Source organism: Bufo bufo, chromosome 2 (assembly GCF_905171765.1).
Source record: "Bufo bufo chromosome 2, aBufBuf1.1, whole genome shotgun sequence".
NCBI classification, from domain to species: Eukaryota; Metazoa; Chordata; class Amphibia; order Anura; family Bufonidae; genus Bufo; species Bufo bufo.
Genome location: NC_053390.1, coordinates 451,936,239 through 451,953,971, shown reverse-complemented (window position 1 = coordinate 451,953,971; position 17,733 = coordinate 451,936,239). Strand labels below are relative to the sequence as shown.

Below are 17,733 nucleotides of genomic sequence, written 5' to 3'. Positions count from 1 at the left end.
GCAAATTAACCAGAGATGAGTCCTGTACGTGAGATGAGTCCAGGACAGGACTCTGGTTAATTTGCATATGTATCAAATCGGTTTTTTTACACAATAAAAGCACACAGAGCTATGGGGACTGGGTATTGCGGATGTGCTAGCGGCCATCTAGCAACCCATGTCCTCAGCTCTATACACAAAATCCCGGTGACAGGTTCCCTTTAAGTGGACAGGGTGTGTATAGTTATGCTTTTGGCGGAGTTAGAGGTGTGGTCTATTATGAAAAAATTGCCAAGGCGCACATATTTCCCTCTTTGCAATTGTCTAAAGTTGGGAGGTATGTGTACGACTACCACCACGGATCCGGCCACACTAGTGGCATCCATGGAAAACAACCCAAGGAGTGAACAAATCCTTTAAAGATGCGCCAAACTTATTAAACAATGTGTAGCATTTGATCAATGTTGCATTGAGTTCAGGACACATAGACACATGCCACTGCTCCATGGCCAACATACATGCACACATGACCACCAGCAGACAGCATACAGTACAACCGCCCCTTCATACATGCACACATGACCACCAGCAGACAGCATACAGTACAACCGCCCCTTCATACATGCACACATGACCACCAGCAGACAGCATACAGTACAACCGAACCGCCCCTTCATACATGCACACATGACCACCAGCAGACAGTACAACCGAACCGCCCCTTCATACATGCACGCATGACCACCAGCAGACAGTACAACCGCCCCTTCATACATACACACATGACCACCAGCAGACAGTACAACCGCCCCTTCATAAATGCACACATGACCACCAGCAGACAGCATACAGTACAACCGAACCGCCCCTTCATACATGCACACATGACCACCAGCATACAGTACAACCGCCCCTTCATACATGCACACATGACCACCAGCATACAGTACAACCGCCCCTTCATACATGCACACATGACCACCAGCATACAGTACAACCGCCCCTTCATACATGCACACATGACCACCAGCATACAGTACAACCGCCCCTTCATACATGCACACATGACCACCAGCAGACAGTACAACCGCCCCTTCATACATGCACACATGACCACCAGCAGACAGCATACAGTACAACTGCCCCTTCATACATGCACACATGACCACCAGCAGACAGCATACAGTACAACCGAACCGCCCCTTCATACATGCACACATGACCACCAGCAGACAGTACAACCGCCCCTTCATACAGGCACACATGACCACCAGCAGACAGTACAACCGCCCCTTCATACATGCACACATGACCACCAGCAGACAGTACAACCGCCCCTTCATACATGCACACATGACCACCAGCAGACAGCATACAGTACAACTGCCCCTTCATACATGCACACATGACCACCAGCAGACAGCATACAGTACAACCGAACCGCCCCTTCATACATGCACACATGACCACCAGCAAGCACATGAGAAACTCCTCCACCTACTACAGCAGCACACCTCACAGCTTGGCTCCGCCCGCCCATGTGACTGATCACATGATCATGACATCATCAAAGGTCCTTTAGCTGTCTAGGATGTAGCATCTACCGTGATGATCCTACAGCAGGAATCCCTGGGAGTTGGTGTCAGGAGGTGACCGTTCTGCCTGCATTGTGCCACCCCAGGCACAGGGTCATCCTGTGAGTATCTGGAGGCAGCATTAGCCTGGCCTGAGGTCTTCTGAGCTGTTTTGTCAGGGCGTGACTTCCAGTGACAACATTGCTCTAAGCTGTGACACTACTGTAAGGGTCAGGCTTGTGCCAACCCAGTATGGATGAGGAGGAGTCTCAAGACATTGGGTTCTTGCCAGACCTGGCAGTGGGTATGGACACGTTCATTCACCGTATAGACTCCACTGAGGTTATATACCAGCCACGCCGAAAACGTGCAAAGTTGGTGGGGAAATACCTAATGGGAGACCTGCTGGGTGAGGGCTCCTATGGCAAGGTAAAGGAGATGCTGGACTCAGACACTCTGTGCCGCCGAGCTGTGAAAATCCTCAAAAAGAAGAAATTGCGGAGAATCCCGAATGGAGAGGCGAATGTCAAGAAGTGAGTTGATGTTTTTCTTGTCCAGGGGGTATGGTGGATCTGACAGACGTTGCCGGCTAGTTTTTGTCTGTGTAGAGAGGACGTCGGGATTAGGGATGAGCAAACTTCTGTTTTCAAGTTTGGCGTACAAGGTTCGGGTTATCTAAGAATTCCGTTATGGATTCCTCTTCCACGGAGCATAACTTATGGTCCTTGGTAGCGGAATCTATAACGGAATTCTTGGATAACCTTGTACGCCGAACTTGAAAACAGAAGTTCCCTCAACACTAGTCAGGATGTACTGAAGGAACGATTCCCCCCAAAATCTTCTAATCTTCAGTAAGTATAGGTTCATGACTTCTCTTCTGTTCAAAATACCATTCAGTATGTTCTTTCTTAAATACGTTTAGAGGAAACTTAAGTGACTACCAGTACGGCCATAATTACTGATCCAACTCGATTGTCACCCGCTTTCCTAGTGTCCAGCATGGTAGATATGTCAAGCAGTAGAAATATATCTAAGCAGTACCTCTGAGCAAGTTTCAGCGACCCTCCAGAACCCCCCACCTCCTTACTGAGGCCTCTTTTTCACACGTCTGTGACAAGATGATCGGTACTTCCTCTGTATTCCATGTTCACTGCTAGGCTGAAAATTAGTTTACAGAGCTTCTCCTACCAATGGTCAGTGGAAACCACTGACAGAACATACATGCCATTCGTGTTGTGTTAGTGGTTTTCACAGACCTGTAGACTTCAATGGACGTTTGGTCTCCATCACGGATCAAAGTAGCGCATGTCTCTGTGGTTTCAGTGGAAAATCATTGATGTGTAAATTAAGATCAATGGGTAAGTGCGCTATCCATGGAGAACACGAACAGCACACATACGTGATTCACAAACGTGTGAAAGAGGCCCAAGGCTCATTACTCTGTTATAGGGCTCGTTCACATGAACATGTGATGCCTGTTGCCATATTGCGGACCGCAATACACGGGCACTGTTCTGTGTGCATTCCGCATCACTTCAATGGGTCCCCAAATCCGGAGATGCGGAACGGAAGCACGGAACGGAACACTACGGAAGCACTACGGAGTGGTTCCTGGGGTTCCGTTCCGTGCCTCCGCACCGCAAAAAGATAGAACATGTTCCTATTTTTTTGCAGAACGGAGGGATCGCGGACCCATTCAAGTGAATGGGTCCACGATCCCCATGCGGTGTCCCCGCTGCCACACGGACTTTGCCCGTGCATTGGGGACTGCAAATTGCAGTCCCCAATGCACGGATCGGATGCACAACGTTCGTGTGCAAGTGGCCTTAGTCAGTAATATGTTCTTCATAACCATACTTTCCTTGTCTTTCTGGAAATCGGCTCTCCATGCGATGACTTCTTGGTGAGTCTGTGTGTGGTGAGACTTAAAGAGCTGAAGAGAAGGGAGGGAGACCCAATCATGAGAAAGTAGGCATGTCTCAGACTATCTCAGAATCCCCGTAGGCACTGTAGCCGTCATCACAGATCAAAGCTATGTCCTAATAAGCTGCCAGGCTGAAAAAACTGGGGAAACAAATAGCAGGTAAGTACCCTGTATTAGGTACTGACTTACATATCGTTTTTGGGTTTGAGTTGGACGTAGTTTTAAACGCTAGTGGCCGCAATACTGGCTGTTAACCAGGTTTACTGGAACAGATACAACTATGAAACGGAAAACGGACATTTTAATATAACAGAAGACGACAACTCATGGACTTAATTTACCTGTGGATTTTATTTATAGAGACATGGACCTTCATTGTTTAACAGAAAAGACTAGCCTTGTTGCCCACTGCGACCAATTAGAGCTCAGCTTTCATTTTTTACACATCTCATCTCTGAAACTTGAAGCTGCACTGTGATTGGTTGCCATGCACAACTATGACAATTTTGTGTTGGACAACTTTCTGAGGCCTACTGTCTTTAAGGCCTCTTTCACACTACAGTATGTCGATTTCAGTGTTTTGCGTTCCGTTTTTCACGGATCCGTTCCGTTTTTTGTTTCCGTTCCGTTTTTCCGTATGCCATGTACAGTATACAGTAATTACATAGAAAAAATTGGGCTGGCCATAACATTTTCAATAGATGGTTGCGAAAAAAACGGAACGGATACGGAAGACATACGGATGCATTTCCGTATGTGTTCTGTTTTTTTTGCGGACCCATTGACTTGAATGGAGCCACGGAACGTGATTTGCGGCCAAATATAGGACATGTTCTATCTTTCAACGGAAATACGGAAACGGAATGCATACGGAACACATTCAGGTTTTTTTGCGGAACCATTGAAATGAATGGTTCCGTATACGGAGCGCAAAAAACGTCCCGCAAAACGAAAAAAAAAAAAAAACGGTAGTGTGAAAGAGGCCTTAGGCTGGTTCTCCAGGATTTAGCAATTGACTTTTCCCTAGGATATTACCGGCAGGAGTCTAACAGCCCGCAACACAGCTGATGAGCTGTTCAGGAGTAGCTCCGGCCACTGTGTAGTTAAAGAGCCAGGATAGGAAGTAGACTATATGGAGTGACTTCAAAAAATTATATCCAGAAAGCCATACAACCAGATTACAAATAATATTCACGTGATGGCTGTTAATATGTGAGGATCTAATTTTGATGGTAGTGTCCCTGGTTAATGTATTTTGTTAACGCAAGAAACCTTTGAAAGGTTGTCTCCTCAAAGACATTTGTGGTTTAGTTGGTAGGAGTTGCAGGGGAACTTTCCTAGCACTGCTCCCACTTTGTTTGGGTGATTTGGCTGGAGCACATTAGGCAGCTCACTGCTGATCGGACGCTGGAGGCATGTCCTAGCAATCTGTGAAGAGACATCCACTTCAACTGAATGTCCTATAAAGAAATGATTACCCGCATAGAAAAAGATGTTCCTGTATGATGGTCTACTGAGAACTCCCGGACAGTGCATTCATTGTCCTGCTGCAAGATATTACTAGTCAATGTGTGAGTTTTAGTATTACAACTAGTTACAATCATTGGCAAAAAAGAATAATGCACCAGAGAGAAATATTGGATTGCTGCAGAACTTGGCATGCAGATATGTAAATGATTACAGGGGTGGACTGATTAGACACTGGATCTTGCCACAAGAGGGTGTAAAAGTGCTTCACCTGCTTTCCTATAAAAAGGCTCTCAGAGGCTACTTTTGGGTAGAGTACCTCTTGAATGCTAGAAAGGCCCCTACGACGCACTTGAAGACATTTTGCCCAGTTGACAGACTTTGGGATGGAGCACATCATTGGACTGAGAGGAGCAGGATAGTCATTACAACAAATTGTCTGTCATCTATTCCATTCTCACCTAGTTGATATGAGTTGTTGGGAGTAGTGGTTATGTGAGGGCATGCACACACTGTGAACAAACGCTAGTCAGCCCAGATAGACCACCAGTAGAGAGGATTGTTGTATCTGCCAACAAGCAGCTTCCGCGGTTTTGTTGTCCACAATCCAGACACAGGTGGCACTTCCATTACACACCTCTGTCTCTTCCCAGACCATTTCCAAGTGCTTAGCATGACATTTGGTGCTATGGCGCCAATTACTCATCCTGGACTTCTACAGATTGAAACCGTATTGTCTTTATCAACTAATACAGGTTCTTTTTGAGATACAACGATGGTCGGGTTAAAGTTTGGAGGCCTCATGGTGAGCACTTTAATTCTGCCTTTGCTGTGAAACAGCACCCCAATTGCTGGTGTGATGATCTGGGGAGCCATCACATATAACAGTCCAAGGGACACTGACAGCTCAGCGACATGTGCAGGACATCCAACGGCAACATGTGTTACCACTTATGGCAGGGCTTCCAACGGGTATTTTTCAGCAGGATAATGCTCACCCACACTCAGCAGTAGCTTCCTATCAGGAATATCTCCACCAGATTACAACAATTCCTTGGCATGCTCGGTCTTTAGATTTGTTGTCAGTCAAGCATTATGGGTCCAGCTTTGGCAGCTTATGAATGTGCAGGATCTACAGGCACAGCTGCAACTTCTGTGGGCAAATGTGCGCAGGATACCATTCAGAACCTGTATGTCATGTTGTATTCAGGCTAGAGGTGGCCCAGCAGGGTACTAGAGCCTCCTTTTTTTATTGTACAGGTTCCCCAATAAACTTATCCCTTCGCTCTAATATTGTAATCACTTCCATATATCATTACATTCACATATATAAAGTTTCCTTCAATTCCAAAAACTCCTTCATGGTGCATTATTATTCTTATTATTATTTTTGTCAATGCCTGTATTTAAATTGCATTACACGTTTCAGTTGATCAGAACTATCAGTTTTGTTACCACTGACCTACAAATTATCATTGCAGCTTTTCTTGCTTTCCTCTACTGGGTTCTATTCCTGTTTTTAGCAAGACTTATGCAAATATGGCCACTTTTATACTGCATCCGCAGTATACGTTTTCTGCATGCGCTAGGAAAGCCCCACCACATACGTCAAATGTATGACAGTACTGTGCAGTGCGTTGAAGGTATGCTGCTGTACCTCTCAGTGCATGATGGCAAAAGCCCAGCATGTATGTTTATTTCAGTAGAGAGAAGTGTTTGTCAGAGGTTTTTAGTTGTGGGTTATGTCCACCTGTCTATTAACAAAAACATATTTCCTGGGAAAACTAATGCCGGATTTACACTAGAAATTGTTAGGCCAATTATTACGAACACTCGTTCGCGATAATCGGCCCATGTGAAGGTCCCACCAGTCACCCAAAGCACTTGTTCATCGAGTGACTTCATCGTCTATGCAGCACATGGTTTATGGGCCGAAGCTCTTGCTGTGTAAATGCAGCTCTTACCGCTAACTAAACCCTGTGTGCCTGAATTTTTACCTGCATAGATGTGAAAACCAGCGAATGTGGAAAAAAAAAAATTGCGGTTTTCACCCATAGGTAGTGATTTGTGTAGAATGCGTTCGGAAAATCTTTAGACCGGCAATTTCTTTTTTCATTTTTTTTTATTTTGCAGCCTTGTGCTAAAATAAAACTAAATAAATTAAAAAAATTCAAGTTTTTTTTTCCCCATCAGTCTGCACTTGTACCCCAAAATGGCGAAAAAGTGAGAACAGAATTTTAGAAATCTTTGCTAATTTATTGAAAAGAAAAAACGAAAAGCTTGCATTCAGACCCTTTTCTCAGTACTTTGTTAAAGCACCTTTGGCAGCGATTACAGCCTCCAGTCTTTTTGGGTATGATGCCACAAGGTTTGCACACCTGGATTTGGGGATTTGGGGATTTTCTGTCATTCTCTGCGGATCCTCTCGAGCTCTGTCAGCTTTGATTGTCAGTGGACAGCCATTTTCAGGTCTCTCCAGAGATGTTCGATTGGCTCCAAGTCCAGGCTCTGGCTGGGCCATTCAAGGACATTCACAGAGTTGTCCCTAAGCCACTACTGTGTTGTCTTAGCTGTGTTCTTTGGGTCATTGTCTTGTTGGAAGGGGAACCTGCTGCCCAGTCTGAGGTCCAGAGCACTCAGCTTTTTTCATCCCTGACCAGTCTCCCTTATTCCAGCCGAAGAAAAACACCTCCATCAGCATGATGCGGCCACCACCATGCCTCACTGTAGGGATGGGGTTGGCAAGTGATGAGCAGTGCCTGGTTTCCTCCAGAATTGAGGCCAAAAAGTTCAATCTTAGTTTCATCAGACCAGAGAATCACTTCCATATATCATTACATTCACATATATAAAGTTTCCTTCAATTCCAAAAACTCCTTCATGGTGCATTATTATTCTTTTTTTGTCAATGCCTGTATTTAAATTTCATTACATGTTTCAGTTGATCAGAACTATTCGTATTGTTACCACTGACCTTTTAGCAAGATAATCAGCCCATGTGAAGGTCCCACCAGTCACCCAAAGCGCTCGTTCATCGAGTAACTTCATTGTCTATGCAGCACATAGTTTATGGGCCGAAGCTCTTGCTTGTCATCGTCCTTTAGGTGTTTTGTTTTGTATTTTTTTTCAAACTCATGGTGGGCTTTTATGTGCTGCATTTATAGGCAATGGCTTAGTGGTTAGGTTCAAATCTGACCAAGGACAATATCACCATGAAATTTGTGTGTTCTCTGTATTTTCATGTGTTTCCTTGGGGTACTCTGGTTTCTTCCCACACTCTAAAGAGATACTGAGAGATTGTGTACGCCACTGGAGACAGCAAGTCATGATAATGTCTGTAAAACGCTGCAGACTATGTCGGAGCGATATTAGTGAGTAAAGTAAACATTAAATAATGGTAGAGTGACCATTGGGTACTCTTCACCTCTTATACCAAGGCCCTTTTCCCCTGATTACTTAGTTTGGTGGGGCAGCCAGTCCTGTTTTTAAAAACTTCTTCCATTTAAGAATTATAGAGACCACTGTGCTCTTGGGAACTTTCAGTGCTGGAGACCCTTTTTTTTTTTTTTTTTTTAACCTTTCTGCAGATCTGTGGCTCCAAACATTCTTTGTCTTTGAGCTCTACAGGCAGTTCTTTCCTCCTCATGGCTTGGTTTTTAGCTCTGATATGTATTGTCAGATGTGGTGGAACCTTATATAGACAGGGGTGTGTCTTTCCAAATAATGTCCAATCAACTGAGTCTACCACAGGAGGACTAAAGTGCTAAATTTCAAGTGTCATAGCAAAGGGTCTGAATACTTTGGATTTTTTTAAAGGACCGGCAATTGATACGCCAGTGTTAATCCCTGTGCGCTGTTGGTGGATGTGTCAAAATTATGTTGAGGCGCAGCCTCTACATAACTTGGGTGTTTGTTGCTGCCAGCCGTGCGACATGCTTTATTCTACCCCAGTTCCCTTGTTGGTGTAGATTAAGATAATTTTCCATGCCACTAACTGGCGTGGAAAATGATGAATGAGATGGGCCTGCTGTCCTTACCTCTTCCCCGCTTATGGGCCCCCCCCTTTTTTTTCGCCACTTTGCAAAAGTGGCATTAGTGGGGAAAAGTCTAAAATTTTGCTGCAAACCACCTTTTGCGACCAAATCTGCGACATAAATATGACTAAAAGTGGCGTAAAAAAGATAATGACCCCTTTTATGTCTGTGAAATGTTTGTTTTTCCTTTTTAATAAGTTCACAAAAATGTCTAAACTGCAGTTTTCACTTTTTCATTATGGGGTATTGAGTGCAGATGTAATAGACAGTGGGTATGGAAGCACTGTTTGAGCTAACCAGTTTGACTGACTTAGGACCAGACCTATGGGTGTTTTCCTGGCAGTCCCCTGGCCTCGTGGCAAGCAGTGGAGGGTCAAGATGGGAAACGGGCAGAGTACAGAAAAGTACAAAGGAACTAGGACTAGCAAGCTAGAATACTGAAAGCACAGGCACTCTCCCACTGGTGAAGGGTCTTAAAGAGAGTCTGTCACCTACTAGTGGCCACGATTTAAATTGATTATAAAGCTGTGTGGGACACAAGTACATGATAATGTTACCGTTTGTTTAGTTTGTGAGAGTCTCCAAAGCGCCAAAAATCAAGTTTTAAAGCTATGCAAATGTGCCATCGCAAGTGCCCAGGGGCGGCAGGTTTGCTGCAAGTGCCCAGGCCCCCGCGGCCTTGCTCGCGCCTAACTCCTCCCTTGTATATCTTCTGGCAAGCCCTGTATGCTTGTGACATCATTTTTCTTTTCTGCAGCCGAAATCTGGCGCCTTCTCGCATCACCTCCGGGCCTGTATATCACTATATATCGCAGTGTATATCACTATGCCTCTGCCCACAATGGGCAGGCGCTGGATTTCAGCTGCAGAAAAAGAATGATGTCACAAGCATAAAGGGCTGGCTGGAGGATACATTGGGAAGGAGTAAAGCCAGTGGGGCCTGGGCACTTGCAATAGCTCATTTGGATATCTTTAGAACTTGATTTTTGGCGCTTTGGAGACTCTCATAAACGAAACAAAGGTAACATTAGCATCATGTATTTGTGTCCCACAGAGCTATATAATCTGTTTAAATCGTGGCCAGTAGGTGACAGACTCCCTTTAAATACCCAGGGACAGCCAGCTATAGAATTATGATGTTCAGGTGCTGGCCCTTTAAAAGCCAGAAAGTGTATGTGCCCTACGAGTGTAGAAACCAGGCTAAAAATTAAAGCCCAGGCTGCGTCCTGCCAGAGCAGCAGAAAACACCGGTAGCCTGGCCCGCTGTGGGTGAGGGAGAAGAGGAGCAGCGGGACCTATGAAAACATGAATTTTTAGCCCATTTTTTAAATTTTAGCCCAACATAACAAAATGTGAAAATGGTGAAAGGGTTTGAAGACTTTGCGAATGCACTCTACCGTATATTCTGTTCCAGACCATAATTTGGCATCCGCATAAAAAGGATCAGAAATGGTTGTTCTCTGAGCATGGGACTATATTATTGGGTATGGCGCTTCATAATGGCCATTTCATGTCTTTTTTTACTATTAATCACATTTCAGTTCTTTTACTTGTCAGTGGGTAGAACTATTTTGTGAAGTGGTTGTTTCTTGGAAGTAGTTTGGTTGCTTTGTGGTTTAGTTTAGTTATGTTTGCTATAGATATGGTAATGAGATTATATAAGGACATAGGGAAGTTTTACTGTGCATGAACGCTATTTGTCCACAGTTACATATGCAGATGTCATTCCTGTATCCCCTTTCACTGGTAATGTGTTTATTCTTGTTCCTGAATATAGCCATCATTTTATTGCTTTTATGTATGATCACCAATTGTATCAATTTCAGTAAATTGCCAAATAAAATCTGCATATTCAAAATAGGGCTTTATCGGGTATCCGGTAGAGGAGCAAAAGTCATATTATTTTTTTTTTTTAATCTCCCCCCCCCCCCCCCCCCCCCCCCCCTCTACAAACCTGACTTGACAGTGACATGTCAATGCATACTAATAGTTATTACACTGTGTCCATTGGATCGATGACTTTCTTTTGAGATTATCCAGCAGGAACTCAGCTTTATCAGGGTCTTGCTCTTTCATGGTTGTGAAGGCGGCAGTTTTCTAACCTTAAAGGATAACTGTCGTGTGTATGTATGTATGTATATGTGTGTGTGTGTGTGTGTGTGTGTGTGTGTGTGTGTGTATATATATTTATTTATTTTTTGGGAGTATTGGATTGTGGTGATTAATACCACCTTGGTGGCCCTATTTCAACTTTTCATTGTGTATTCAATTACCCCTTAATTCCACATTTTTGTTCCCTGTACTGCCTACTTTTACCTGTGCTTAAAATAGGGTTGCTAGGCATGGTCGAGCACGGTGCAGGCTCACATTACTGACAGCCAGGGACTGTAAGTAAATGATTAAAGCCAGGTCCTCCCCAGCAGCTGATAACAGTGCCTGGGCTGTGTGCACTTCTCCCTGTCCCTGCACTTGGCAGACGCTCCCTCACTCAGCAGAGCTGGAGAATGCAGAGTTGGAGCAGTGCACAACAGGGAAGGGAGATCTGCCGTCTGCTCAGTGTATAAATGAAAGCAACATGTGGTAAGAGGACCCCTTTGTGCTGCAGGAGATTAACCCTTTAGGGGGGAGGGCTCTGGTTACTGGCACTTTTAGGGGGCTATTGTTACTGGCTAGTGAGGGCAGTGGCGGCCATCTTAACTGAATAGTGAAATTGCAGTTTTATGCAGACTGGTTGCTAAGGGCTGAATCTTATTAAATATGTGGTAAGTCAGTCTAATAGTAACTGATTCTGGAATATCATGTTATTAGTAACTACATGAATGAATATTGAAATATCTGAAAATTGAAATTAGGGTCTAAATGTGACAGTTATCCTTTAATATCATCAAAGCTTGAAGAAATCAGCAACACTTGAAGAAGCCACAGCGGTCTACAAAACTTTGTTTCTGCAAGAGGAACCATAATAAGTTTAAAGGGGGCATCTCATTTCAGACAATGGGGGCATATCGCTAGGCATCTCCTAAACAGAGCCCCTCAAAGTGGTGGCTGGAGGACTCCCGCCACCACCAAGCGATCTTTCCATGGAAGTGAATGGGAGCGGACCGCGCATGACCGGCCACAACTCCCATGGCGGCCCCATAGAAATGAATAGAGAGCGGTTGCACATGCACAGGGCGCCCACCAGCACTTTCAGGGCTCCGTTCTCGATATATGCAGATATAGATCCTAGTGATATGCCCCTATTGTCAGAGATGGGGTTTGGGCGATATCAAAAATATTCCCACAATAACAATATTAAGACCTTTTATCACGATATATATCCCGATAAATGCCCATTTAGAATAAAAAAAAACGCTCAAAACATGTACTCATGTTTCCTTGTTGCCCTCTTACATTATAATGTCTCCTTGATGCCCCTATACAATAATATCTCTTCGTTGCCCCGCCAAGAACAAGGTTCGGTCCTGTCGGGCATACGCCCTGCTGCTCCATTCATTCTCTATGGGATTGCTGGAGGTAGCAGCCATCAGCTATCTTTGGTGCTCCCAACACACAGCTGTTACCCGGCCTCAATGACAGGGATCCCGCTGAATCTGGTCAGATAACGGCACCTGAGGGATTAATTGACGGGGTTCGGCGGGATCGACGCTTCCTGTCATTGAGGCCTGGTACCGGCTGTGTGATATGGCCGGCACCCGCTGCCCACATTTTTTATTAATGGGTTAATTATATTCATTGGTGGTGCAGTGGCCACAGCCCCTCCCCTCCTTTTCAGTACTATTCTTATTGGTGACACAGTGGCAGCCACGTTACAATGGGGAGGGGTATATTGCCCAACCATAATCTGAGATGAGACAGCCCCTTTTAAAGGGCTTCTGTCACCCCACTAAAGTCATTTTTTTTTTTTTTTTGGGCTAGTTAAATTACTTATCCTGCGATACATGAAAATATAATGGTGTTACTTACTTTGATTCAGCAGTTTCTTCTAAAAACGAACTTTTATAATATGTAAATTAGGTCTCTACCAGCAAGTAGGGCGTCTACTTGCTGATAGCTGCTGCAGAAAACCGCCCCCTCGTCGCGTTGATTGACAGGGCCAGCCGGGATCTCCTCCTCCGACCAGCCCTGTCGGCATTTTAAAAATTGCGCGCCTGTGTTCATTCTGCACAGGAGCTCTGAGATGAGGAGGCTCGCCTCCTCAGAACTCCCTCAGTGTGCCTGCGCCGATGACATCACCGAAATAGAAGACGTCATCGGCGCAGGCGCACTGAGGGAGTTCTGAGGAGGCGAGCCTCCTCATCTCAGAGCTCCTGTGCAGAATGAACACAGGCGCGCGATTTTTAAAATGCCGACAGGGCTGGCCGGAGGAGGAGATCCCGGCTGGCCCTGTCAATCAACACGACGAGGGGGCGGTTTTCTGCAGCTGCTACCAGCAAGTAGCCGCCCTACTTGCTGGTAGAGACCTAATTTACATATTATAAAAGTTCGTTTTTAGAAGAAACTGCTGAATCAAAGTAAGTAACACCATTATATTTTCATATATCGCAATATAAGTAATTTAACTAGCCCAAAAAAAAAAAATGACTTTAGTGGGGTGACAGAAGCCCTTTTAAGCTTGTAGATTTTTACATTCAGAACTGTTTCAACATAAGGTGTGTGTGTGTGTGTGTGTGTGTGTGTGTGTGTGTGTATATATAGGTATTTGATTAGACTGAAATCTTACTTATTTGCTAGGAAATTTATCTTAAAGGGACGTGTCAGGTTGAGCATGGTTTTTAAAGAGGACCTTTCATGGTTTCATTATGAAATAACTAGCAGGTTATGTAGGGCATAGTGCAGGGATGTAATATCGCTTACTAGTTTGTCTGGGCGATGCTCCGTTCGCCCGCTGTGCCCCCTGTTTACTTTTCCCGCCTGGTATGCTAATGAATAGCATCGGTACAGAGAGGAGGAGACTGCTCTGTTTCCCAATGGGCGTCTCCTTCTCCCTGGCTGTGACGCTCTCCGCTGTGATTGGACCGCTCTACAGCCAGGGAGAAGCAGACGCCCACGGAGAAACAGAGCAGTCTCCTCCTCCCTGTACCGATGCTATTCATTAGCATACCTGGTGAGAAAACTGCAGGGGGGCACAGCGGGCGAACGGAGCTAGTAAGAGATCATACATCCATGAACTATTCCCTACGTAACCTGCTACTTATTTCATAATGTCTGGACTTATAAAAGCTCCTTTTAAGTTGCAGGCAGCATGTTATAGAGCAGGAGATGCTGAGCAGATTGATATATGGTTTTGTGGGAAAAGATTCAGTATAACTTGTAATTGTTAACCACAAAACTATATATCAATCTGCTCAGCATCGGCCACAATCCCTCTACAGGTTATTGATCTGTCCCCCACCCTTATATCTTCTGTTGTTTGACTTGATATGCACTGTTACTGTACATGTGGATACATTACTGTTATTGCTTTATGTTTTTTCATCACTAACTTGTTTTTCTCACTTGCCTTTAAGAGTTCTTCTGGTTTATTGTTTTTGTCTTCCCTTTGATTAGAGAAATTCAGCTGCTGCGGCGCTTAAGGCATCGGAACGTCATTCAGCTGGTGGATGTTTTATACAATGAAGAGAAGCAAAAAATATATCCTTTTTAAATGACCCTTTTTTCACTGGCAAGCCATTAGGGCAACACTTGGTGCAAAGAAAAGTTAGACAGAATTGTCTAAAGAAGCACTAAATTTATCAACCAGCATCAGCTACTGTGATAAATTTGCCTGTCTACGTCAAGGGAAATGTGACACCAAAAATGTTAACTGCTAGTTAAAACCAGAAATTAACACACATAATTTTTTTTCCAATCTGTTTCTATTTTCTAATTGCAGATTTATTTATTCTGTTTTCTGAACATGACTATGGAGGCTGTAATCTTGCCTGAGTTGTTCATACCAGCATTTACAAAGCATTAAAGGGGTTGCCTGACCCCTTCGTCACTCATTCAACATGAATGAGTGGAGCGTTGGAGCATTTCATACTCTGATGCTGTCGGGGCAAAACCCCCACCTCTATGATTGTCGGGATTCCAAATTGAAGTTTTATGAGCGCTCAGAGAGAGCTGACACAGACACACTGCTGAATCAACTACTCTCCTTTATTCCATAAAAACATACATTTTTATAACAGTATAGATACTAGACAAATCTGGCACACCACCAAAGGGGTGGAAAGCGAAACTAATGATTTGATTGGTTATTCATAAAAGGTAATACTTCCACATCATACTAACAAAAGTCTACTAATTAAAAAGGTTCTGCAGAATCTTCTCAGTTAGTATTCGTTAGCAGCGCATTCCAAACTAACAAGGAGGAGAACTCTCTCTTGTATGTCAGACACTGATAAGGAAGCGAGGGGGCTGCTTACCTTGGCCTTGCAGCTTAGGCGCATTTGATCTATATACACAGAGACTCCCTACGTCCTGCCAGCTGGTTCATTAATTTTTCCACATATGCACAAGATGGAGGACATATTTATACAAAATGGATTCTCATCCCTCACAATTCCCCCATTTTGAGATATCTTGGAACTGACATCTTAACCCAGAGGTACTTCAGGTGAGATAGGTCCAACTCTGCCAGCCGGAGGCCAGATTCCCTCTCATGTCTTGATGCAGTTCCCAAGACCTCTCAATAATCCGGGTAGTTTCTCCTTTTGGTACAGATCCCATTGGCGCACATAAACATAAGCTTAATCACAGCATATACTACTATTATAATCAACACTACTTGCATTATTGTTTTTCTTGCCACCCACCCTGCTATGGAGAGAGGGAATGCAGTGGGGTTATACTTTTGATCATCAGGCCATGGTCTTCTTTGTGAGACAAATTGCCAAAAAGACATATGAATAAGTTCTTTAAAAGTCAAAGGGATTGCCAGATAAGGCAGAGTTCTTGAACTCACGGGACTGTGAATACAGATCCAACAGTCTTTAATTTTACTGTCAGTGTCATTGAGTCCTCCTAACAGCACCTGGTGGTGTCAGATAAGTGCATTGTCCCAGTTATTCTTCAGTTGTTGGTACAGGGCCGTTGTTCCCAGGATTGGAGCAGCCATCAGCAGGAGGATCCTCATCCTTGGGTGTCAGAACTTTCTTGCAGTGAGAAGCATGTATCCATTTAGGCTTTCCTTCAACCTTTCTTCTGTATGAGTAGTCAACAGGACTTGGAGAGGACCGTCTGGGATCCAGGCCTATCCTCACATGTCTTTTTATCACCACCCAGTCTCCCGGTTGCAGACTGTGTGTCACTTCTACTGAATCTGGAAGGGAAGCAAACACTTGTTTATGGGTGTGCTCAAGCCTCTTTGTGAGGGCCCGCATGTAGCGTGTTAGGCTATCATAGTTCATTTGTAACTGTTGTGGAAAATACAATCCTAATCTGGGGGCGCTTCCAAACAGAATCTCAAATGGGGATAATCCTGTCTTTCTGTTTGCAGTGGTCCTGACTGAGTATAAGGCCAAAGGCAAACACTCTGGCCAAGGCTGCTGAGTTTCCTGCATGGCTTTCTGAATTTTCAATTTGCCATTTAGGCGCTCGATGTGGCTGCTGCTTTGGGGATGGTATGCTGTATGGAAAGCCTGGGTGACCCCTAAAGCCTGCATCACTTCCCTCATTACTTCTCCTGTGAAGTGGGAACTTCTGTCTGATTCAATAACTTCAGGGACACCATACCTGCACACCAGTTCACTGACCAGCTTCTTTGCTGTGTTCTTTGCATTTGCTTTTGTTACTGGCAAGGCTTCCGGGCACCCTGAAAAAAGATCAACACACACAAGGACAAATTGATATACTCCTACCTTAGGCAGTTGTATATAGTCTATCTGCAGTCTCTGGAACAGGTAAAGTGGCCTGGGGGTGTGCTTGCTTGGAGTCTTTACCACTTGACCGGGATTGTTCAATGCACAGACCATTCATCCTTGTACAAACCGACCGCCTACTGTAGAAAATCCTGGAGCAATCCACCCTGCATTAACCACATTTACCATGGCACCTTTTGATAGGTGAGTAGGCCCGTGGGCCTTCTGTGCCATAGCTGGGTATAGAGGGCACGGTAGACAAATTTTGTCCTTGTTTCTCCAAATTCCATGTTCATCAGGTTTGGCCCCTTGTTTTGCCCAAAGTTCTTTTTCCTCAGGAGGGGCTTGTTCGAGCATTCTTTGAAATGTACTTACAGAAATGTGCTCAGGTCTCAAGGCTCTCACCGGGGTGCAGCATTTAGTGGCTGGAGTGCAGCTCGTTTGGCTGCCTTGTCTGCTCGATCATTGCCTTTTTCTTCCACCGTGGTACATCTTGTATGAGCCTTTACCTTATTAATAGCAACCTCCTCTGGTAATAACAGACAGTTCATAAGTTCAAGTACAGAGTCTTTATTTTTAATTGGCTGGCCTGCTGATGTTAGAAAGTCTCTAGCCCACCATATGGGTCCATAGTCATGTGCAATACCAAAAGTATACCTTGAGTCCGTGTAGATGTTCACATTCTTCCCATTGGCCAATTTACACGCCTTTAGTGAGTGCCTTCAGCTCCACCTCTTGCGCTGACATGTGAGGTGGCAGTGGTTCAGCTATCCCTTCCTCATGCTGTGTGACCACTGCATATCCAGTGTGTAACCAGCTGTCCTCTCCCATGAACTTGCTTTCTACAAAATACTCAAAATCAGGCTCTCAATCCCTCAGTTTCAACCTCAAAAGCTGCTTTTATCCATATA

The 17,733-nt window shown here is 44.5% G+C and overlaps 1 protein-coding gene across 1 annotated transcript in view; it reads left to right on the top strand.

The window, feature by feature from the left end:
* Positions 1-1,557: 1,557 nt before the first annotated feature.
* The window catches only part of STK11 (serine/threonine kinase 11), a 90,465-nt gene continuing 74,289 nt past the window's right edge, over positions 1,558-17,733 (top strand). Inside the window, exons 1-2 of the mRNA XM_040417567.1 lie at positions 1,558-2,086; positions 14,529-14,612. Of these exons, the coding sequence (XP_040273501.1) occupies positions 1,806-2,086; positions 14,529-14,612 (365 nt within the window). The 5' untranslated portion in view covers positions 1,558-1,805. The remainder of the gene's footprint in view (positions 2,087-14,528; positions 14,613-17,733) is intronic.